This window comes from Scyliorhinus torazame, chromosome 15, assembly GCF_047496885.1.
Source record: "Scyliorhinus torazame isolate Kashiwa2021f chromosome 15, sScyTor2.1, whole genome shotgun sequence".
NCBI classification, from domain to species: domain Eukaryota; kingdom Metazoa; phylum Chordata; class Chondrichthyes; order Carcharhiniformes; family Scyliorhinidae; genus Scyliorhinus; species Scyliorhinus torazame.
This window is the reverse complement of record NC_092721.1, coordinates 133,284,914-133,310,375: the sequence shown is the minus strand read 5'-3', so window position 1 is coordinate 133,310,375 and position 25,462 is coordinate 133,284,914. Positions and strand designations below refer to the sequence as shown.

General features: G+C 44.8%; 1 protein-coding gene across 2 annotated transcripts in view; it reads left to right on the top strand.

The window, feature by feature from the left end:
• gucy1a2 (guanylate cyclase 1, soluble, alpha 2) overlaps positions 1 to 25,462 on the top strand; it is a 379,990-nt gene that overhangs the window by 7,107 nt on the left and 347,421 nt on the right. Inside the window, exon 1 of one of the 2 annotated variants that reach the window (XM_072476755.1) lies at positions 18,868 to 19,044. The exons of the other annotated variant lie outside the window; for it this stretch is intronic. Within the exon in view, the coding sequence (XP_072332856.1) occupies positions 18,931 to 19,044 (114 nt within the window). The 5' untranslated portion in view covers positions 18,868 to 18,930. Of the gene's footprint in view, positions 1 to 18,867; positions 19,045 to 25,462 lie in introns of those variants that run through there. 2 annotated transcript variants of the gene reach the window in all.

The following is a 25,462-nucleotide window of genomic DNA, read 5'->3' as shown; positions in this document are numbered from 1 at the left end:
AAGAGATTTGCCCCGTTTGTCAAAGGATAACGCTGGAGACCCACTGAGCACTGCCGGCAAAATTGCGAATAAACACTAGGTCTCCGGGGCAAACTGTCGGACCGGCTGATGTTCCTGATTTCAACTTACTTTCGCATCAATGTCCGAAATTACACGCTGAGGCGGGTACAAAGTCTGTGGCTCATTAGGAGTTCCGCGGGTGCTATCCCAGTTACCGCATATGGGGTGGTCCTATAACAAAAAACGGGTCAGTCTAGTGTCCATAGACCCGGAAGACTGTTTCTTGAGGCTATGCTTTAACGTCTGCACTGCGCATTCTGCCAACCCATTGGAAGCCAGGTGGTCCGGGCGGTGCAAACATGCCGTATACCGTTCATCTTCATGAAACCCGCAAACTGCTCACTCGTAAAAGGAGTGTCATTGTCAGTGCCAAGCACCTCGGGGAGGCCATGTGTGCATAAACACATCTTCTCTATGGTTGCACAGGTCATTGTTCCCACCATTCTATGTACCTTGAGCCACTTTGAATGGGCATCATTAATAAGAAGAATATATATCCTTGAAAATTAAAAGGGACAGCCAAAATCGGCATGTAATATTCATGCCCAAGGCCGCCCTGGTCATTCCCAGTGATACAGGGGTGTGGCAGTCTGAAGCGTCTGATGCTCCTGGCAAATGAAGCAATGTTAGGCCATCTTCTCAATGTTGGTGTCGAGGCGCTTTAGGATCTGCTCCTGCCCTTTATCTGAGATGACCACATGTGTCCCCCACAACAGTATACCATATTCAACACTGAATTCGGACAGCTTGGAGGAAAATGTCCACAACGGGCCTGGGAGCTGTCTATGCTGCCCACCATAGAAGACTACGTGCCGAACCTTGGATAGGACCGGGTCTGCCTGGGTCCACTCATGGATCCGTGATGGCATGAGAGGTAATGAGCCCATAAAATTCAGGGTTGTGTTCACCTCTCCTGTCGTGGGGGTCAGCAAGGGGCCAATCGACAAAGGCAACTGGCTCAGTGCATTGGCATTTGCAATTTGCAGCCCTGGCTTATGCTCCAAAGAATACCTGTAGGCAGCGAGCAGCAAAGCCCAGCGCTGGATCCTTGAGAAAACAAAGGGCAGAATTGGTTTATCCTCTGTAAAAAGTTCAAGCAGAGGCTTATGATTGATCACAATAGTGAAGTGGTGGTCATAAACATATTGATGGAAACGTTTCACCGCAAAGACCACTGCCAGGCCCTCCTTTTCAATCTATGCGTACTTCTTTTCCGCTGCAGTCAATGTGCGGAAGGGGAAAGCTACCGGCTGCTCCCCTCTGTTCTCCGTCTTGTGCGACAGGATGGCCCCGATACCATAGGGGGAAGCATCACATGCAATGAGCAAAGACCTTTCAGCATCATAGTTGGTTAGTAACCCGGACAACGACAACTGCTGCTTTATCCACTGAAAAGCGGTTTCTTGCGGCCGGTTTCTTGTGGCTGACCCTAAACCCAGACGTGATTCTTCTTCAAAAGAAGGTGTAATGGGGCCAGCATGGTCACCACATTAGGGAGAAACTTCCATCGTAATTTACAAGGCAGAGAAAAGAACAAAGAACTGAAGCATCCATCGGGGTGGGGACCTGTTGGATTGCGCGCACCTTCTCCGCGATGGGGTGCAAACCTTCGTAGTTCACTCGAAAACCAAGGTAGATCACTTCCTTCGTCTGAACAAAGAACAATACTGAACAGGAACAGGCCCTTCGGCCCTCCAAGCCTGTACCAGTCATGATACCACCCTTGGCCAAAACCCTCAGCACTTCCTCAGCGGTATCCCTCTATACCCATCCTATCCATGTATTTGTTGAGATGCCTTTTGAACACCGTTAATCTATCTGTTTCCACAACCTCCCCTGGCAAAGCATTCCAGGCACTCACCACCCTCTGTGTAGAAAACCTGCCTTGCATATCTCCTCTAAACTTTGCCCCATGGACCTTAAACCTATGCCCCTAGTGACTGACCCCTCCACCCTGGGAAAGACTGGCTGCCCATTACTCTATCCATGCCCCTCATAATCTTGTAGACTTCTATCAGGTCGCGCCTCAACCTCCGTCGTTCTAATGAAAACAGTCCGAGTCCATTCAGCCTCTCTGCTTAGCTAATACCCTCCTGATCAGGCAACATCCTACTAAACCTCCTCTGCACTCTCTTCAAAGCCTCCACATCCTTCTGGTAGTGTGGCAACCAGATTTGTGCACAATATTCCAAGTGCGGCCTTACCAAGATTATACACAATTGTAGCATGACTTGCCAGTTTTTATACTTGATGCCCCGTCCATTGAAGGCAAGCATTATGTATGCTTTCTTGACTACCTTGTCCATTCGTGTTGCCACTTTCAAAGATCAGTGGTCCTGTACGCCCAGATGTCTCTGACTTTCTATATTACTAAGAGTTTTACCATTTACTGTATTAAACATATATACATCACCTCACATTTGTCCAGATTAAACTTCATTTGCAATTTCTCTGTCCAAGTCTCCAACCTATCTATATCCTGCTGTATCCTCTGACAATTCTCAACACTATCTGCCACTTCACCAACCTTGGTATCATCCGCGAACTTACTAATCAGACCAGCTACATTTTTCTCCAAACCGTTTATGTATACTACAAAAAACAGAGGCCTCAGCACCGATCCCTGTGGAATACAACCAACCTTCCATTCAGAAAAACATCCTTCTACTGCTACCCTCTGCCTTCTCTGACAAAGCTAGTTCTGTATCCATTGTGCCACCTCACCTCTGATCCCGTGTGACTTTTTGTACCAGTCTACCATGAGGCAGCTTGTCAAAGGCTTTACTGAAGTCCATGTAAAAAGCATCCACCACCCTCCCCTCATCAATAATCTTTGTCACCTCCTCGAAAAACTCGATCAAGTTAGTGAGGCATGACCTGCCCTTCACAAAACCATGCTGTCTATCGCCAATTAGTCCATTTGTTTCCAATAGATGCACTTTGTGCGACGCAAACAACCTCTGAGAAGCGCTTTAGCACAGTCTCCAAATTATCTAAATCCTCTCGCTCTGAAACTTCCATAATCAAGGCGTCATCTAAATAAACAGAGATGCATGGAAATTCTCACAAGATGCTCTCCATGATGTGTTGGAAAATAGCACAGGCAGAGGACACTCCAAAGGCAACTGTGTATGCTCATACAGGCCATTCTGTGCATTTATAGTAACATACCGCCCGTAGTCAGGATCTTAGCACAGGGCTCAGGCTTTGAAATCGCTGGCTTTGAATGCAGACCAAGTCAGGCCAGCAGCATGGTTCAATTCCCGTACCAGCCTCCCCGAACAGGCGCCGGAATGTGGCGACTAGAGGCTTTTCACAGTAACTTCATTTGAAGTCTACTTGTGACACTAAGCGATTTTCATTTCATTAAATTTCAACTCTAGCTGCAGATAGGCGTGGCTCATATCCAATTTTGTGAATGAGAGTCCACACGCGAGCTTCGCATAGAGATCCTCTATGTGGGGTATGGGGTATCAGTCTAGCCGGGAAGCTGTGGTCACTGTTAGCTTGTTGCCGCATAAGCAATTATCTGGCTTCATTACCGGTACAACCGCTGCTCAGTCGGTGAAATGGATGGGCCTGATAATACCCAGGGACTCCAAATGAGTGAGCACTGCTTTCACTTTCTCCAGCAAGGCATAACGAATTGCACAAACCCAGAAATAGCGTGGCGTGGCTTCCAGGTCAACCTGAATATGGGCTGAATCTTCCCTAAACCGGGTTGGAATACTTCTGGGTAGCTTCCTAGTACCTCAGTCAAACCACCAGAACTCGTTTGAAGAATGCTGCCATTGCAGCTAAAAATGGGGTAACCAGTCCCGACCCAAGAGGATGGGCCCATGGCCTCGCACCACAATTAGCAGGAAGCGCCCTGACTGACGTCTTAAGCGACAGGGGTCATCGTAGTCTCAGCAATGTCTAACAATTCCCCCATATAGGTGGCCAACCTGGCCTGCTTATCAGTCAATGCAAGGGTCTATATACACCGCTTGATGCAGTCAAACGTCTTCTGTCCAACCATGAAGACCACTGCGCCGGTGTCGAACTCCATTTCAAGTGGGCGACCATTTACCCATAGCATCAGTTTAATGGAGGCCACTCGGAGGGCTGCCATGCTATGCAGTTCCAGACAATTGTCCTCCGTCTCCTCATCCTCGGGTTCATCCAAATGGAAAGTGTGGGCCCTGGGTTGGCCCCAGCTACTGCCGGAGTGACTGGCTCTCTGACGCAGCCACGATTGTGCCGGAGTCGGCGCCCACAAGTCCTATACTTAAAAGGCGGTTTGAGTTTCCAAATAATGCCCAAAATCTCAGGCTGGATTCTTTGTTTGGGAGACAGGAGAAGAATTGCCTCTGATTATGCATGGTGGGGATTGCGAGGAATTCCCTCGTGAGTCCCGCTATCGGGTCACCATTTTGAGCAGGCCTCCGCTAGCGAGGCCCGGTGGCTGGGCATCCTCCCCCCCAACTCCACGGGATTGTCTGGGTAACCCCTCTCACAGTATGAGGGTGATCTGACTCCACCCCCCCCCACACCAGAGAGCCCCATTACAGAGTCCCCACCAGAAACAACTAATACAGAGACTCCACATAAGAGATCCCCCATTACAGACCTGCCCAGCAGAGACCCGCATCAGAGGCCCCCCCCAAGAAAGCCCCCTCTCACCAGAGGACCCCACAGACAACCCCACATTACAGCGACCCCCACCGGAGAGCCCTCCAATTACAGAGAGACATGCCTGAAAGCTAGAGAGCAGTCTCAATAGAGAGAAGAATCACTGCTTTAAAACTCACCTGTGCCCTACACCTGCGTAGACAGTGAAATGCACATTAAGCTGGATTTAAACACTCTCAGAATTTGATCTGCAAAGCTTTCATTCACATCAATGGGAAATTGGTTTTACTAGGCTGTGATTCATAGCTTGCACACAACCAGCAGTCTGGATTGTTTAATTTAATTTCCCTTCAGGCTTGAATGGATCTCAAGTATAACTAACCACAATGTTTATAAACATCTAGCTATGATTGACAGCTGTTGGACCACATCAAAAGTAGTTAAGTGCTTATAGCTGCAGAGAAAAATAAGTGAGAGCACTTAATGGGATTTACTGTGGTCCAAGAGCTGTCAATCGTAGCTAGATGTTTATAAAGATCGTGGTGTTTCCTTTTTTTTGGTGACACTGGGATTCTCTGCCTCATCGGAAACTCTGCTACCAGCGGCGGGTGACAGAATCAGCCCCTCATTTGCATGCATTAGCATCTCACAAATGCTAATTAAAAGGCCACCTCATCAAATTTAAGTTCAGCACCCACAGTGCTGTTAGAGTGGGAGTTCCCGGATTTGACCCAGTGACAGTAGAGGAGAGACAACATGGTTCTAAGTCAGGATGGTGAATGGCTTGGAGGGGAACTTTCAGGTGGGAGTGTTCCCATATATTTGTTACCCTTTTTCTACTATGTGGCAAAGATCATGGGTTTGGAAGATACTGTAGTAATGCCATTGAATGTCATGGAGGGAAGATCATTAAGGAAGCAGCTGAAGATGGCTGAGCCCAGGAGAATTCAGAATGTCCAGTTCCCTGAGGAATTCCTGCAGTGATGTCCTAGAATCGAGCTGATTGACCTCCTTGTGCTAAGTATGACACCAACCAGAAGAGGGTCCCCCCCCCCCCCCAGATTCCCATTGACTCCAGTATTTCCAGGGCTCCTTGATGCCACATTTTATAAAGTGCTGCCTTGATGGCAAGTGCATTCATTCTCACCTCACCTCTTGAGTTCTGCTGTTTTGTCCATGTTTGAACCAAGGCCGCAAGGAGATCTGGAGCTGAAGGTGGTTGCAAATGCTTCAGCCTTGGATTTTGCACTGATTTGCTGGCTTCCCCGTCAAAGTCCCGAAAGATGTGCTTGTTAGGTGAATTGGACATTCTGAATTCTCCTTTAGTGTACCTGAACAGGCGCCGGAGTGTGGTGATTAGGGGATTTTCACAGTAAATTCATTGCAGTGTTAATGTAAGCCTACTTGTGACACTAGTAAATATTATTATTGTGAATGGAAATATTTGTGGAGCCTTCTCCTCCAGTGAGTTGTTTTATTGTACACTACCATCCATAACTGAATGTGGCTGGACTGCAGAACCTAGACCTGATCTGTTGTTTGTGGAATCGTTTAGCTCTGTCTATCACTTGCTGGTTTCGCTGTTTAGTCTTGTGTTGTAACTTCATCCGGCTGATACCACATTCTTAGGTATACTTGGGTGCTGCTGCTGGCTTACCCTCCTTCACTAGTGCTACACAACACAATGGAGAGTATCCTCAATGAGAAGATGGGACTTCTTTTGATGCCTCAATTTAATCTTGGAGTCCTGCCACCTATATCCTTACCCTTGGTTCATTCATGCATTATATTAGTTAATATTATGTTGTATCATGCCGGATCCTAATAAGTATCTAGCTTGGCCAGTATTCTCATAGTTGGGATCATAACATCCCCTGCAGACCAACTCACATGGTACCCTTTGACAGTTCTTTGACAGCGGTGGCAATTCTATTACAGTTTGACAGTTCCTTGACAGCTTTGACAGTTCCTTTACAGCTTTGTAGCTCTGACAGTTCCTTGACAGTTTTGGCAGTCCAATGAGTTTATGCATAATTTTGTTCAATTTTTACATTCCCAAAGGGTGCTTAATCTTTCCAAAAGGTGTTCCGGGACCATACCAAAGCGATACCTCTTGAAAGAGATACCTGCTAGCTAAACAAATCCATCAATTTCATACCTACACTTATATGGTCTAATCTGCACGCTACCAGTTTCTCACTCCTGGCTGACCAAAATCCCACTTCGGTGGAGGCAGCTGGTGATTTAAATGATCAGCTGCCTCAGTAAACAACGTACAACCCGGACCGACTCCTGTCCCCCCCCCCCCCCCCCCAAACCCCCGTTCAAATGGGAAGTGCTGTGTTTGGGGGCAGTACTTAGAATTTTTGGGCTCAATTTTCACTTTGATGGAGAGGCTCTCTGTTGTGGTGAAAATCTGGGCCTACATTCATTTTGGTAAATTTCCTTGGAATGGCCAGCATTAAACCTTCTTCCTCCACTATAAATACTGATAAAAAGCAATCATTCAACACGTCTGCAATTTCTATATTTCATTGACAACATCACTTCTCAGTATTTAATAGGCCCACTTACATGGCATAAATATTACCTGCCGAAGGCAGCATGGTGGCGCAGTGGTTAGCACTGGGACTGCGGCGCTGAACACCCGGGTTTGAATCCCGGCCCTGGGTCACTGCCCACGTGGAGTTTGCACATTCTCCCTGTGTCTGCGTGGGTTTCACCCCCACAACCCAAAGATGCGCAGTTTAGGTGGATTGGTCACGCTAAATTGCCCCTCAATTGGAAATAAAAATAATTGGGTAGTCTAAATTTATTTTAAAAATATTACCTGCCACTTATCAGCTGAAGCCTGAATGTTGACCAAGTCATGCTGCACTCAGGCATGGACTGCTTCATTACCTGACGAGTCTTATATGAGGAAAGAAACTGAACACTGAAGAGGGAGATGGAGGCTATGAGGAAACAGGATCTGATGGGTAGCAGTCACCTGGAAGTTCCCCTCCGAGCCGATCACCATCTTGACTTTGAACAATATCGCCGTTCCTTCACTGTCTTTTAAGGATTGATTCCATGAGCCTCAGCTGAGAGGCCACCGCCCATCAGTGGGGCAGCTCGTATTCCAGGATCCCCACAAGGATATCAATGGGGTCATCCCCGAGGACATTGTGAGGGTTATTACAGATAAACTAGCAGAATGGACAGGCAAGTGACAGATGAAATTTAATACAGAGGTATGAGGTGTCACCTTTGCAGAGGGGATAGGAAGAGTCAACCTACACTTAATGGCTCAGTTCTAAATAGTGTGTAGGAATAGAGGGATGGCAGAGACTATGTGCACAGATTGATGAATTGGCAGGACATATTGAGAGAGTCGTTAGCAAGGTATAAGGGGTTTGGGGCCTTGTAAATGTATTGAATACAAAAACAGAGCAGTTATGTTGAATATTTATATAGCTCTAGTTAAGTAGTGCATTCATTTCTGATCAGTACATTTTAGGTAGGAGGTGAAGATTCTTGAGAGGGTGCAGAGAGGATTTATCAGAATGTTTCCAGGGATGAGGGATTTAGCTACAAGATTAGGCCGGGGAAGCTGAGGTTGTTTTCCTTGGAGCAAAGGAGATTGAGCGGAGTTCTGACAGAGGTGTTCAAGATTATGCCAAGTTTAGATCAGGGAGACAAACATAAGCTAAAACGGCAAGTGACAGGAAGATTGGGGTAATGCTTGTGGGCTGAGCGAAGGTGTTCTGTAAGTGGTCATCCAGTCTGCATTTAGTGCCCCCAATATAGAGACAACTGCATTGGGAGCATTTGGGGGTGATGGAGAAGTGAATCAGGATGTCATGGAGGGGGCAGTCCCTGAGGAATGTTACAGGGATCGGAGGTGAAGGGAAGATGTGTTTCATGGTGGCATCATGCTGGAGTTGGGGAAATGGTGGAGGATGATCCTTTGAATACGGAGTCTGGTGGGGTGACAATTGAGGACAAGAGTGGTTCTATCATGGTTCTGAGAGGGTGGGGAAGGGGTGAGGGCAAAGGTGCAGGAAATCGGGGAAATAGGTTGGAACCCGTTGGAACCTTAACTGGGTTAAGGAAAAAGGCAGGCCTGTCAGAAATGGTGTTTTTGAAGCCAGCATCATTGGAACAGATGCTGCGGAGGGGGAGAAACTGGGAGAATGGGATGGAATCCTTACAGGAAGTGGGGTGTGAGGAGCTGTAGTCCAGGTAGCTGTGGAAATCATTGGGCTTGTAAAATATTGGTAGTCAATTTATCACCGGAAATGGTGACAGAGGTCAAGGAAGGGAAGAGAAGTATTGGAGATGGACAATGTGAAGTGAGAGAGGGGTGGAAATTGGAAGCAAAATTAATAAATATTTACCCCAGGTCCTAACGATAGCATGAAGCAGCATCAACACAGTCATTGATGTACTGATAAATGAGTTGTGGGAGGGGCTTGAATAGGAATGGAACATGGAATGTTTCACAGACAGGCATAATGGGGGCCCATGAAGGTACCCAAAGCCACACCTTGTATTTGGAGGAAGTGAGACAATTTAAAGGGGAAATTGTTGAATGACAGAACAAGTTCAGCCAGGCAGAGGAGAGTAACAAAAGCTGCACTGTAGTAACTGACCTTCTTTTGAGTTGCTTAATTTTCTTTTCAGGCAGTCCACTTTTTATCTTTTTGTTTATTCAAATGGAAGGGGTGGGTGGGGAGAACACTGAATGGGCTGCAGGATTTTCCATGACTTCCATTAGTGCTACTCAATAAATTAGCAGGATGAAAAAGAAGGATCTACCTGGCTGAGAGATGAAAGTATACACTTTGGTAACACATAGCCCTTATACTAACTTCATAACCGTTAAAATAAGAGTCTAATAGAGTCATTAAGACACTGGGGTGGTCATTCCTGCCCACTGATTCCATGCTGACCCTCTGTAAAACAATCCATTCACTCTCGTTGCCCTGCTTTATCCCTGTAGCCCTTCTTTCCCTCAAGTGCCCATCCCATTTCCTGCCCTTCCTTCACCTTATCAAAGGGCTACCCTTTAGTTCTCCCTGCCCCCTCTCCCCTTCTACTGCCTTAAAACTATCTTTCTTCAGTTCTGATGAAAGCGGATTGTGCTGAAATCTTAATTGCTTTTTTTCTGGATGCTGCCTGACCAGCTGAGTATTTCCTACATTTATTCCTTTTCAAGGAGGAGATATTGTACAAATTTGCTTTTGCAGCCATGCACTAAAAGGTGCACTTATATTTTTTAATGCTGTTTTAATCACTTAATTTTGAGTTACCTTCAGTTGATCATCGAAGAAAGCCAGAGCACACAAGTGATTTTACAAGTCAGTATTTTTGCTCAAGTTTCACTCGGTAATTTCTGCAACAGAAAGTAAAATGGCATTGTGTTGACTTTGATCTGTAAATAGAACTTTTAATTGAAATAACACTGTCCCAGCACTGCACCTCGGAAACAGACTAAATATTCTAAATTGCACATAAATCCCAAACATATTTACATACCTATACTCATAGCCAAAACTAGTAGCGAGTTAACTTACTATTATAAGAGTATGCTGGGCAGTAGAAATTGCTCATCACCTTGGAGGTATTGTTGCAGTAAACATTGTGACGTGTGAACTAACAAATTAGAATATGATACTTGATCCTGCACTCAGCAAAGAGATTACAATGTAGAAATGACTGTTTGTAATGCAAACATGCATGATGCTTATGGTATGACATTGCTGTGTTTGCTACTTTAGCAGAGGCGCAACAGTTTGAAATTGATTAACACCTCATTAGTGGATAGGATACGCCCTATGAATGTGCTAACCACCTTGGCCCTCACTGTGGGATAGCATTTGATTGAATTTAGAGTTAAGATACATGTCAGTCATTAGCTAATAATTGAATGTTCAGTGAATGAACCCGCCATCACGGAGGCTTCTGCAGAATCATTCTTTTCGCATCTTTGTCCCTAGTGTCTCTCTCTGGTGTGCCTTACCGTGAGTTTTTATAACTCATAAAGGTACACCTTATTACTAGCTAACTTTAAAAAAATCAGATGGGACAAAGGTTAACTTTAAGCCCCTTGATTATTTCTGTTGACTTTTCTAATCTTTTGAAAAGCACTCGGGTTGAAGTAATGCACCTGACACTGAAACATTGGCTGCAGAGAGAAACCAAAAAAACCCCAAGGTTTTCTTCAGTCTCTCACATTTTGTTCCTCTCGCTCTAACAGCTCCAGTCCTGTCTTCCCAATATTGCCAGGAATTAGTTAAAACCAGAGCCATTTTTTCAAAATTGAAATGCTTGAGGTAGTCATTGGATTTTGTAATTAAATAAAGGGATACTGATGATGAGATTTCCTCCAACATTCGCAGTGGGAGCGTGGAATAGGCTAATCAAGTTTTTTTCTTCATTTTATTCCTTTCTCAGTTACAAAGCCAATGCGCAGAGTGGACTGGGCAAGCCCCTGAACCCATCTGCTTGTTTGCTCCAAAAACCAATTCAAATTCAAACTGAATTCAATTCATGGTCCCCACAAAGGAGACATACTACTAGATCCAAACTGACAATAGGCATTAACACCTGATCTCACAGTTGATCTTAGGCTAGCTGTGCATTCAACCCAAGAAGGCTTTTCACAGGCATGTTGGTGTGGAAGATATTCTTTTAAGGATGCCTCTTGATCCCATTTCTGATAGCTGGATCTGATAAGAGCTTAACGATTAACAAGGTCATGATTTAGTTTGTAACATTGCGTATAATGTGCTCAAGTGCCGAATGTTGATTTAACAGGGAACAAACTCAAGTGTCAAAGCCACCTCAATGAGGTTACTCATTTAGTTATTTGAATATTTAAGATCCCGTGTTCACCCAGTCAGAACAGAGAGAAACAGTGGAAGACTTCCTAGATTGCCGGATTATTTTGCTGTCAGAAGTTGATGCATCCAAGACATTAGGTTATCTATAATCCAAAAGAAATGGGAAGCCTTTTGCTCGGAGAGTTTGTTGCAATGTCAGCTCTTGGTGAAAAGATAGTTACTAGCCAGATGTCATTGACCATTGTGTTTTCTGACCAGAAGAAGGAGGAGTGCTCCACCATAATAGCAAATACCAGATGAACTGTGATGAGTAGATGAATTTCTTCACTGGTGTAAATGTCCTTGCAGAACTTGAGATAACCATGGACTTTTAAAGCCATTGCTTTGCATTTGCTTAACATTCTGGTGTAAAAGATTATTTCATAAGCATCCAATGTTTAAAGATGTAGGACATGCAATAGCTTAAGGCCCTGGAATTAGAACTCCAATGCAGATTTATCAACTCAGTCTCTTTAGAAAGATGCCATCGTCTCGAAGAAGTTTGATAATACATTTTCGTTGAACCATCAGTAGACAGTATTATTGTACGACCAAACCACTTGTGTAAATAATTGTAATCTTTATGCCAGAGATATCTCTGATGCACTGAAGGATAGCTTCAAAAAAAGGTTTGACTGATAAAAAAAAATTGATTCCTTTGCACAGATTTCATAGAATTTACAGGGCAGAAGGAGGCCATTCGGCCCATTGAGTTTACACTTTTATTCCTTTTGAAATCATTCAACAAAGAACAAAGAAAAGTACAGCACAGGAACAGGTCCTTCGGCCCTCCAAGTCTGCGCCGACCATGCGCCGTCCAGACTAAAATCTTCTACACTTCCGGGGTCCGTATCCCTCTATTCCCATCCTATTCATGTATTTGTCAAGATGCCCCTTAAACTTCACTATCGTCCCTGCTTCCACCACCTCCTCCATCAGCAAGTTCCAGGCACCCACTACCCTCTGTGTAAAAAACTTGCCTTGTACATCTCCTCTAAACCTTGCCCCTCGCACCTTAAACCTATGCCCTCTAGCAATTGACCCCTCTACCCTGGGAAAATGTCTCTGACTATCCACTCTGTCTATGCCCCTCATAATTTTGTAGACCTCTATCAGGTCACCCCTCAACCTCCTTCGTTCCAGTGAGAACAAACCAAGTTTATTCAACCTCTATACAGCTGCAACGTGACTTGCCAATTTTTATACTCAATGCCCCAGCCAATGAAGGCAAGCATGCTGTATGCCTTCTTGACTACCTTATCCACCTGTGTTGCCCCTTTCATTGACCTGTGGACCTGTACACCTAGATCTCTCTGACTCTCAATACTCTTGAGGGTTCTACCATTCACTGTATATTCCCTACCTGTAATAGACCTGTCAAAACGCATTACCTCACATTTGTCCAGATTAAACTGGGTTAAGGTGCTAAATTGGGGGAAGGCTAACTACAACCAGATTAGGCAGGATTTGGAGGCTGTTGTTTGGGAGAGGCTGTTTGAGGGTAAATCCACATTTGGCATGTGGGAGTCTTTTAATGAGCAGTTGATGGGAGTGCAGGACAGGCATGTGCCAGTAAAAGGAAAGGACAGCGAAGGCAGGATTCGGGGACCATGGATGACCAGGGAAATTGAGAATCTTATCAAAAATAAAAAAGATGCATATGTGAGGTACAGGCAACTAAAAACAGATAAAGCACTTGTGGAATACAAGGAAAGTAGAAAGAGCTCAAGCAGGGAGTTAGGAGGGCAAAAAGAGGTCACAAAATGTCCTTGGCAGACAGGATTAAGGAGAGCCCCAAGGCATTTTATACGTATATTAGGAACAAGAGGATAGCTAGAGAAAGAGTTGGTCCATTCAAGGACAAAGGAGGGAAATTATGTGTAGAAGCAGAGGAAGTAGGTGAGGTCCTTAATGAGTATTTTGCATTGATATTCACAAAGGAGAGGGGCACCTTGATTGGTGGTGTCTCAGAGGGATGTGTAAACACTTTAGAACAGGTGGTTATTACGAGAGAGCAAGTGTTGCGTGTGTTACAAAACATTAAGGTAGACAAATCCCCAGGGTCAGATGACATCTATCCCAGATTACTGAGGAAGACAAGAGATGAAATCGCTGGGCCTCTGACAGAAATCTTTGTGTCCTCATTGGCCACAGGTGAGATCCCAGAGGATTGGAGGATAGCCAATGTTGTACTGTTATTTAAGAAGGGCTGCAAGGATAATCCGGTTAATTATAGGCCAGTGAGCTTGACGTCGGTGACGCCAGTAAAATTGTTGGAAAAGATTCTCAGAGATAGGATCTATGCATATTTGGAAGTGAATGGTCTTATTAGCGACAGACAGCAGGTTTTGTACGAGGGAGGTCATGTCTCACTAATTTGATTGAATGTTTTGAGGAGGTGATCAAAATGATTGACGAGGGAAGGGCTGCGGATGTTGTCTACATGGACGTTAGTAAAGCATTTGATAAGGTCCCTCATGGCAGGCTGGTGTAAAAGATTAGATCACATGGGGTCAGGGGTGAACTAGCTGGATGTATCCAAAACTGGCTTGGCCACAGAAGACAGAGGGTAGTAGTGGAAGGATATTTTTTCAAATGGAGGTGGTGCTCTGCAGGAATCAGTACAGGAACCTCTGCTCTTTGTAATATATATAAATGATTTGGAAGAAAACGTAGAAGGTCTGATTAGCAAGTTTGCGGATGATAGTAAGGTTGCAGGAGTTACGGATGAAGATTGTCAGAGAATACAACAGGATATAGATAGGCTGCAAAATTGGGCAGAGAAATGGCAGATGGAATTTAACCCGGACAAATGCATTTTGGTAGATCCGATTCAGGTGGAAGCTATAAAATAAATGGCAGAACCATCAGGAGCATAGAGACAGAGAGAGATCTGGGCGTGCAGGTCCACAGATCCTTAAAAGTGGCAGCACAGGTGGAAATGGTGGTAAAGAAAGCATATGGCATGCTTGCCTTCATAGGACAGGGTATCGAGTATAAAAGCTCGAAAATGATATTACAATTCGATAGAACGTTGGTTAGGCCACATTTGGAATACTGTGTCCAATCCTAGTCACCGCACTACCAGAAGGACGTGGAGGCTTTGGCATGAGTACAGAAAAGGTTTACCAGGATGTTGCCTGGTATGGAGGGTATTAGCTATGAGGAGAGATTGAATAAACTGGGATTGTTCTCCCTAGAGAGATGAAGGCTGAGGGGCAACCTGATAGAAGTTTATAAAATTATTAGGGGTACAGATAGGGTGAACAGTTCGGGGCTTTTTCCCAGGGCGGAAATGACAATTCCAAGGGTGCACAAGTGCAAGGTAAGGGGGGGGGAAAGGTTCAGTGGAGATGTGCGGGGGAAGTTTTTTACACAGAGGGTGGTTGCGGCCTGGAATGCACTGCCAAGTGAGGTGGTTGAGGCAGAAACATTAGCGACCTTTAAGACTTATCTGGATAGGCGCATGAACTGACAGGGCACAGAAAGATACAGGCGGTTGGTCTAGATAGACCACGTGATGGGTGCAGGTTTGGAGGGCCGAAGGGCCTGTTCCTGTGCTGTATTGTTCTTTGTTCTGAATGGTTGTGAAAAATTGTATTCAAAGCTGTGTTTTATATTATAGACTATTAGTTAGAGAACCTGTGAGCAGGCATTGTCCGCAGCTGACATTACGTATTCCTGTTACTCACATCATGAACAGACATCGTGAATAGGGAGCACACTACTCACCATTCCCGTTCATGGTCGGACTAATGCAGAATTGAATGACATTGAAGCAGGAGAATTTCTATCCAAAATATTAACCACCCATTTTGCCTTCTCAACATATGTTCTAAAACAGAAAAAGCAGAAAGAAAAGCTGATGTAAGCATAAACATCAACATTTCCCATGAGTGCATGCTTGTATATATGAAGACTATTTCCCTTTAAAAAGGCAATTCAGACTCTTGTTCCTTAATAGACTTGTCGCTCTTTATGTTTGTAATTAAGGCCTGTCCAGGTGCGGTGAGCAAATGTGCCCCAAAATGTTGCTATTTATGTTTTTTTATAAATTTTCCTTCTCTTGTTGTCCAGTGAGTAAAGCAAGGGAATAGTAAGAAATTGCAGAACTATCTAGACACCCGCAAGGTGAATGATAGGGCTTTGTTATGGCTCTAGGACTTGCAGTTCTCAATTCTGAAAGGGAAATTCCTGCTTTCTACTTGGTAACGACATGGGAAGTAAATTTAAGATCATAGTTTATTCTGTGGGAAATTACAGACATAGGTTCACAGTCCATCATTCAGATCTGTGGTGTGTTAGAGCAGTACCTTGGCAAGGTGATACTCAGGGCCACAAAGCTGGGCAAAACGTTTGTGAATAATCCTGATTTAGTGCAATCAATAGTTACTCCAGGCATCACTTGCAGAGCAACTAGAGGTATTCAGAATTGTTCCAAGGATGAGGAATCTTAGCTACAAGGTTAGATTGGAAAAACTGAGGGTATTCCTCTTGGACCAAAAGATGTTAAGGGAAGATCTGATAGAGCGATACAAGATTATGACAGGTTTAGATAACGTAGACAAAAAAAAACGCTGTATCAAACAGCTGACGGTACAAGGACTAGAGGGCACAGATTGAAGATTTTGTGCAAGAGATACAGGAAGGATGTGAGGGAGAACTTTGTTTCTAAGCAATAAGTAACAATGACCTGAAACTCATTGGGTGGTGGAAAAGGAGAAGGTTTGGATAGTCAGAGACTTTTTCCCAGGGTAGAGGGGTCAATTACTAGGGGGCATAGGTTTAAGATGTGAGGGGCAAGGTTTAGAGGAGATGTACGAGTCATTCTGCAACTGTATAGAACCTTAATTAGGCCACACTTAGAGTATAGTGTTCAATTCTGGTCGCCACACTCCCAGAAGGATGTGGAGGCTTTAGAGAGGGTACAGAAGAGATTTACCAGGATGTTGCCTGGTATGAAGGGCATTAGCTATGAGGAGAGGTTGAATAAACTTGGTTTGTCCTCACTGGAACGAAGGAGGTTGAGGGGCGACCTGATAGAGGTCTACAAAATTATGAGGGGCATAGAGTGGATAGTCAGAGACTTTTTCCCAGGGTCGTGGGGTCAATTACTAGGGGGCATAGGTTTAAGGTGTGAGGGGTAAGGTTTAGAGGAGATGTACGAGGCAAGTTTTTTACACAGAGGGTAGTTGGTGCCTGGAACTCGCTGCCGGAGCAGATGTTGGAAGCAGGGACAATAGTGACGTTTAAGTGGCATCTTGACAAATACATGAATAGGATGGGAATAGAGGGATACGGACCCCGGATGTGTAGAAGACTTTAGTTTAGACGGGCAGCATGGTCGATGCAGGCTTGGAGGGCCGAAGAGTCTGTTCCTGTGGCGTACGTTTCTTTGTTCTTTTTTCTTTGTTCTAACACTTGTCCTTTTCCATGAGTATCCAAAAGCTTGCGGAATTGTGGTACAGTTCCTTTTTAAATGACAAAAAGTGAGTTTTATTGAAAAAAAATAAGCAACAGAGATTTGCTGATGCCAGAATCTAATAAACAACAGATCTCATCACCATAACAGACCCATCTCCAGAGTGTACCATTCAATATTAGATCTGCATGAAAATTCTAAGCAGCTGAAAATGTAAATTGAAGGCACCACAGTAATACATTTCACATGCCCATATGTTGATCTAGTTAAAGTGCTGGAAAGAATAGTATTAAAATAGAAAACAATTGAAGACCTTGAGGCAAAGTGGTCTCCTGACACTCCAGTTGCTGCTACTTTAATTCTTAGCAGATTTGGATACCTCGATATTGATGTTTATATTTGTGAGGTTTGTTATAAATTCACATTGGTGAGGTTCTTTATCAGGTGAATGGAATAAGCTGAACATTAATGCTTTTCCTAATGCCCTCTCATCAACATTTTTTTCCATTTGAAGATGACTTAGTTGAGGCGATTAAGATGTGGAATCAATTTGGTAGAGTTAAGAAACAGCAGAGGTAAGAAATCATTTATGGGAGTAGTTTATAGGGCAGTAGTTTATACAGTAGCTACATTATAGTGCAGAGTATATGGAAATAAATAAATGGGGCTGTGTAAGAAAGGCATTGCAATAATCATGGATTATTTTAATCTTCATATAGATTGGGTGATTCAGATTGGCAAAGGTAGCCTGAAAGGTGAGTTCATAAAGTATATGAAGGCAGTTTTTTAGAGCAGCATATTCTACTGCCAGCCAGGGAGCAAGTTATTACAGACCTGGTAATGTGCAATGAGACAGGATTAATAAATGACCTCATAGTATAGGAGTCTCTAAGCAACAGTGATCATAACATGATAGACTTCACATTCAGTTTGAGGGTGAGAAGTGGGTCTAAGAATAATGTCTTAAACTTAAATAAAAACAATTGCAAGGGTATAAAGATAGCATTGGTTAAAGGGAACTGGGAAAATTGATAGGACAGTGGCAAACATTTAACAAGATGGGCAGCACGGTGGCTCAGTGGTTAGCATTGCTGCCTTACGGCGCCGAGGTCCACGGTTCGATCCCGGCTCTGGGTCACTGTCCATGTGGAGTTTGCACATTCTCCCCGTGTTTGCACGGGTTTCGCCCACACAACCCAAAAGATGTGCAGGGTAGGTGGATTGGCCACGCTAAATTGCCCTTGATTGGAAAAAATGTATTGGGTACTCTAAATTTAAAAAAAAACATTTAACAAGATATTTCATAATTTTCAGCAAAGATATATTCCATTGAGAAAGTGACAGGAAATAAAAGTAGTTTTAAGTAATTTATATTTGTTTTTTGTAGGTATTAGAAATAAAATATAGCTTTAAGTAAACTTAATTTTGCATTTCTATATTTTGCATTAAGAAAGGGTTAATAACTTCAGTTTGTTTCGGATGCCTGCATTATAATGAGGGTTTTACGATGTTAAAGCAAATAGGGTTTAAAGAAAAAACTAGCCTGTTGCTTATCAACCTGAGCCAGCAAGAGTTTTTGAGTTAGTTGTAAGCTAGTGCCAGGAGCAGCTGAACACAGGACAGGGGACTGCAGAGAGCAGATTTCCCAAAAGCACAAAATAGTCACAGAAACCAGGGAATCGGACAAAAGAATGTCTTGGGAAGAAAGTTATGTCAAAGGAACAAAGAAGAGGAACAAAGAAGAGGAATCTGAGCAAGGTCCTGTTCAGTGAAAATAAAGTAAAGAAGAGAGAAAGGGATCTGAATTAAAGGGACAGCTGCAGGAACCAGATTTAAAGTAAGTTTGCGAGAACCCTGACATCCAAGATAATCAGAAGATTGGTGACTCTTTATTGTAGATCTGTGAAGCAGTGGTGTTCTTATGGCATGGCTGGATACCTAAGAGGCTCTGAGGAAGATGAAGCTTGAATGCATGTGGCGATCCAGGGCAGAGGAATACCGAGAGGAGAGGTCGGAAACCCTGGAGGTGGATCCATGGTGAAGGTATCCGAGAGAAAGCATTGTGTGGGAGAAGATTCCAAGGTGTGTTCTTTGAGAGCTTTGAGAGATTGGAAACCCTTGTGTGAAAGTCAGAGTTCCAGTTATACCAGCTGGCTCACAGTGTGATAAGTAGCTCGGGGTAACTGATGAGAAATCTACAGAAGCTGTTTTGGGTGGCATCTGTCACAATTGATAAAATGTTTCAATTGAGATGCTGCATAGTTTTGGATCATGGTTTCAGAGTGTGGTGTGTCTGACCACATTTCACCTATTGTTTTACTTGTTTTATTGTGATCATTCTAGTAAAAGATAGATTTTGTAACTTTTGTTATCCTTACAAATCTGTATATCTGTACATGGGTGAAGGATTAGTGCAATATAGTTAATCTTTTATTATTTTATTCTTTTGTTATATGTTTATTGGTGATCCTTTGACTCTGTTCATCTATGTCTCTAAACAAAAAATAAAACTTAGGACCTATCAAGCTGGATTCCATCCTGGGATCTGACTTGTTCAGTAGTAACATCAGGGGAGGCGATAGCGTAATGGTATTGTCACTGGACTATATAATCAGAGACCTAGAGTAATGCTCTGGGGGCCAAGGTTCAAATCTCGCCACTGCGGATGGTGAAATTTTAATTTTAATTCAATAGAAGTCTGGAATTAAAAGTCCAATGATGACCAAGAAACCATTGTCAATTGTCATACAACCCATCTGGTTGACTAATGTCTGAGAGGGAAGGAAATTTGCCGTCCTTACCTGGCCTGGCCTACATGTGGCGATCCAGGGCGGTCGGAATACCGAGAGGAGTGGTTGGAAACCGTGGAGGTGGATCCACGGTGACGCCAGACCCACAGCAATGTGGTTGACTCTTAACTGCCCCCTCAAGGACAATTAGGGATGGGCAATAAATACTGCATAGCCTGCGTCCCATGAAATAATTTTAAAAATCAGCTGGGATTGAAACAAACGAAGGGTTCTATGTGAAGGCTGCACCATCTGCGGCAAAGTAAGGAGAGTATCAAATGAAAGAAAAAGCAAACAATAGCACAAAGGTTAGTGTTAGGTCAGAAGATTGGAAGGATTTCAGAAACCAGCAAAGAATGATCTAATAAAACATGGAGGGAGATATTGGAGAAATATTAAAATGAATAGTAAGAGTTTCTAAAAGTATTTAAAAAGGAATCAAAAACTAAAGTGAGCATTGATTCCTTAGAGGGTGAGATTGGGGAATTAATATTGGGAACCAAGGAAATGGTGAAAGTGTTCAAGAGATATTTTGTACCTGTCTTCACCATAGATACATAGACACATACCAGCCCGTACCAGCCTTCCCGAACAGGCGCCGGAATGTGGCGACTAGGGGCTTTTCACAGTAACTTCATTGAAGCCTACTTGTGACAATAAGCGATTTTCTTTTCATTTAATTTCATTTCATTTTTCTTTTCATTTCATTTTTCACATAGAACGTACAGTGCAGAAGGAGGCCATTCAGCCCATCGAGTCTGCACTGACCCATTTAAGCCCTCACTTCCACCCTATCCCCGTAATCCAATAACCCCTCCTAATCTTTTTAGTCACTAAGGGCAATTTAGCATGGCCAATCCACCAAACCTGCACGTCTTTGGACTGTGGGAGGAAACCGGAGCACCCAGAGGAAACCCACGCAGACACGGGGAGAATGTGCAGACTCCGCACAGACAGTGACCCAGCGGGGAATCGAACGCTGTGAAGCCACAGTGCTATCCACTTGTGCTACTGTGCTGCCCCAAAAGACAGAAAAAATAATCCAAAGAATATTTGAAATTGAGAGTTAAAAGCGAGGAACTTAAAACGATCATAATCACAAGGGAAAAAAACCGTGAAAGCTATTAGAAATAAAGACTGACCTAATGGACTAAAATTCCTGGGGTCTTAAAATAACTAGCTGCATAGATACGAGGTGCATTAGTTGCAAAATTCCAAAATTCCTCAGATCTTGGAAAGGATCCAACGGATTGGAAAATGACACATGTAAAACCGCTATTGAAAAAATAACGGAGGCAGAAAGCAGGATGCTATAGGCAATTTGGCCTAATAACTGTCATTGGGAAAATGCTAGAATTCATTATAGATGGTGATAGCAGTGGTAGCAGGATGAGGCCCTTAACTGGGCATTAATTGTGGTGGGGTGGGATGGCTGCCCAAAGTTCTTCCCATCACAGACTTAATGAGGTCAGAGGCTGGAAGGTGGCGAGGTCCCCAACTGATTCAATGCCCATCCTGCACCAAAACGTGCCATGGGGGAAGGCATAAGATCCGGCCAATGTGTCATTCAAATAATTTGGTCTGGGAGAAATACCAATTAAGCATAACCTTGATTCTCTAACGGTTAATGATCTGACGGTGTTAACTGTTCATGTCGCTTCTTCGGAATATTCTTTTAGCAATTTTATTTCTGAGTCTGAATTTTTGTTAGAAGCTGTAGGTGTTTTGTGAGGGAGTTTGAATTGTGTTAGAGAGCTACATACTTTGATAACCTGTGTAGGTTTGTGCGAAAAGGTACAATCATTATTTATTTTTAATCCATCTGAAATGTTATCTGAAAAACGATGTCACATATTAAAGCTGTTTACAAATTTTGATGTTTAATATGAGTGCTGGAGAAGAAGTGATTTTGAATGAAATCGAACCGAGTGTGGGAGTTTAAGTCTGTGTAGGAGCACAGCTGACACTGCATGGAACATTTTGGGCATTTGTACATCTTTGCGCACTGACACATTTCAATTATAATTATTGTGAAATGTCAACAGGAGTTTTGAGACTTGACTTGATACTTCAATGGAATATGGACAGAGTCCTACATTGTTGCAGTGCTGCCTTCAAGATGAATGTTCAACTGACGGCCCATCTGTGGTCCCAGGTAGTATCATGCCTAGCAAAAATATCCAGCGGAATTCTCTGTTCCTAAGATTATGGGCGGGATTCTCCGCTTGGCGACGCCAAAATCGTATTCAGTGATCGGGCGGAGAATCCCCTTTGACGCCGAAACCGGGGCTGGTGCCTGTTTTCAGATGCTCCGCCCCTCCAAAACAGCATCATCAGTGAGTAGGCCGCAAGCCATTGGGACGGCCTCAGGACGTCACCTGAAGGCCCTCCCTCGATGCTCCGCCCCAGATGGGCCGACATCCCGACAATATGGGACACGTGTACCCTGAGTTTTCATCAACCTCGCGTGGTGGCTGTGGACTGTGTCCTGTGCCGCCACAGTTAGGGGGGGGGAGCTGTTACGCTGGCCAGGAGGGGGGGTGGGGCGCGGTTCAGAGAAGGCTGGGGGGACTGGTGGGGCATTGCTCCATGCGTGGCGAGGAGGGTTATAGGGGGGCACTATCTGGCAGGCCGGGACAGCACGCGGCCGACGCCATGTTGTACAGCACAGCCACTGCAGGTCGTCAGCGTGCGCATGTGCTGCCACAGACCCGGCAATTCTGCGACTGTTTCTGTTGGAATGGCAGCGGTTTTACGTGGCGCGTCTGCTAACCCCCATGGGGTGGAACATCGGTGCGGGGGCGGCCGCGACTTTTTCATCGTGAATCTAGACACTTCCTCTGGACACAGCCTCAAAATCAGAGAATCCAGCCCGAAGTGTTGATGCCAATGCAGGATTCGTTGCCAATGCAGCAAAACTGGTGCCGCACCTTGACCGATTCAATGACCATTGAGAGGCTAGCACCGGCGCCACTTGGAACACAATTGATTCCAATGAGGAATGGTGCGGGATTTGCCCAATTTGCATTGACGCTCAGGAGGCTGACAAGCTGCAGCCGCATATACACACATCACTCCCCACACACACTCATCCCAGCCAACAACATGGTACTGGTGCGCTGGTGCTCGCCCATCCCACTGATGGGCTGGCTAGGGGCAGACGGCTCCTAGGGGGGTGCCCTGGGGGGAGGCCCATACGACCTGTGGCCCTAAGTTCACAGTCGTCAGTCAGCGGCGTGCGCTGCTGCATGGTTGCCTTGCAGGCCGCGGCAATGGTGCCCGTTCACCCGTCTCCACACCGATCACCTGGCCAACCTCTGCTACCACCCTCGGCCCTGGCATACGTACACCCCCAGTCATGGCACGACTGTCAGCAAACTATGACAATGTTGGACAATTTCCGTACCCCTCTCTCCCCTTCGGCAGCCCCGCGCCTGTTTCATGATTTTTAAAAGCAGAAGTGAACCTCGCCGTCGGGAATTCGCCCAAGCGGAGGCCCCGCAGAATACCGGGTCAAGCCCGCTAATGATATGTCAACGGCGTTTACTGTACGTGCGTTCTAGAATGCATTGCCGCTGGTGTCGAGGCACCAGAGAATTGCGATTTGGCGTGAAACCGGCGCCTGTCACAATTTCGGCGTCAAAACCGATTCTCCGCCCAATCACGTTTCTTGATTCCGGTGTCAGCTGATGGAGATTCCCCCCCCAATCATGTATCTAACTTTCACGATATGGGGTGGGATTTCCTGGTTCTGCCTGCCCTGGGACCGGATATTTCGTCCTGAGATTGATGGACCTTTCTCTTGTCTGTCTAATTATCCGTCCCGCCCATGACGCTTCAAGCGGCAGGCAGGACTGGAAGATTTAGGCCTCTTTGAAATGAAATTTAAAAAATGGACAGTGTGCAGCAAAGATTTACATTTTTAAAAGTTTTTCCAATCAAGGGGCAATTAACGTGGCCAATCCACCTACCCTGCACAATCTACCTCAGGCCTTTGGAAAGTTTTTAAAACGTAAATGACTGTGAGTGGAATGCCCTTCTTTGAAAAGACATTCAAAATATAAAACTACTTGGTAATTTACATCTCCTACGGACTGGGTATTTACCGAGTCTCAAAATCAATTGCTCCCCAACTCAGTGTCTGTGAGCTTGACAGTTAACAATAAGAAGTGCAAAGAAAGGAGTTCATCACAAGCAGGCGTGAACAGTCACCACTCATCCCCAGTGTGTAACAATGGCCTTGAACTTCAAATCCTTTGTGCAGACAACAGAAATGGTGATAATATGGTCACAAGATCAGAACTATTGTCAGTTAACAAATCTTATTACTCCAAGAACTCACCAGAGTCAGGTCAGTATAGAAACTAACAGGACACCACTGAAGTCCAGCTCCTTTGACCATGTTTGAACCAAGGTTTCACCTTTGCAGATGAAGAAACATTAGGCCCTCTTTCTCACTGCCAGTTTTTATAACAGTGTTCTGTCCTTCTCGGTGGAGGAATGATGCCTCTTGTGTTTATCCTAGAATAACTGGATGGGGGGGTGGGCACGGTACTACAGTGGTTAGCACAGTTGCTTTACAGCTCCAGGGTCCCAGGTTCGATTCCAGGCTTAGGTCACTGTCTGTGCGGAGTCTGCACGTTCTCCCCGTGTGTGCGTGGGTTTCCTCCGGGTGCTCTGGTTTCCTCCCACGGTCCAAAGATGTGCAGGTTAGGTGGATTGGCCATGCTAAAATTGCCCTCAATGTCCAAAAAAGGTTAGGTGGGGTTACGGGGATAGGGTGAAGGCTTGGGCTTAAGTGGGGTGCTCTTTCCAAGAGCTGGTGCAGACTCGATGGGCTGAATGGCCTCCTTCTGCACTGGAAATTCTATGATAAACCACAAGAGGGACCATTCCTCCACCAGGAGGAGCAGAACACTGCTGTAAAAACTGGCAATGAGAAAGAGGGCCTGACACAAGAAAATGGCTGGAATAAAGACGGTGTGACCGTGCCATCTTTGCTGTGTCGTGGCAGAATCAGAAACGTGCTCCGGGTGGTGGCCATTTTGAGAAATTTTCAGAGAACGCCTGGTCACCGCAATATAGGAAGGACGTGGAAGCTTTGGAGCGGGTGCAGAGGAGATTTACCAGGATGTTGCCTGATATGGAGGGAAAATCTTATGAGGAAAGGCTGATGGACTTGAGGTTGTTTTCGTTAGAGAGAAGAAGGTTAAGAGGAGACTTAATAGAGGCATACAAAATGATCAGGGGGTTAGATAGGGTGGACAGTGAGAGCCTTTTCCCGCGGATGGAAATGGCTAGCACGAGGGGACATAGCCTTAAACTGAGGGGTAATAGATATAGGACAGAGGTCAGAGGTAGGTTCTTTACGCAAAGAGTGGTGAGGCCGTGGAATGCCATACCTGCTACAGTAGTGAACTCGCCAACATTGAGGGCATTTAAAAGTTTATTGGCTAAGCATATGGATGATAATGGCATAGTGTAGGTTAGATGGCTTTTGTTTTTTGACTTCCCATGTCGGTGCAACAACGTGGGCCGAAGGGCCTGTACTGCGCTGTATCGTTCTATGTTCTATGTCGGAGGTGCGGCAGAACGCTGTGGTGAATGTATTATACCAACAATCCACCACTGTATCAGTACGATGCTTTGCCTTTGTATTTGCATCTATGCTATGTTGTTGCCCTTGTGGGCTCCACCGATCGGCATTGTAT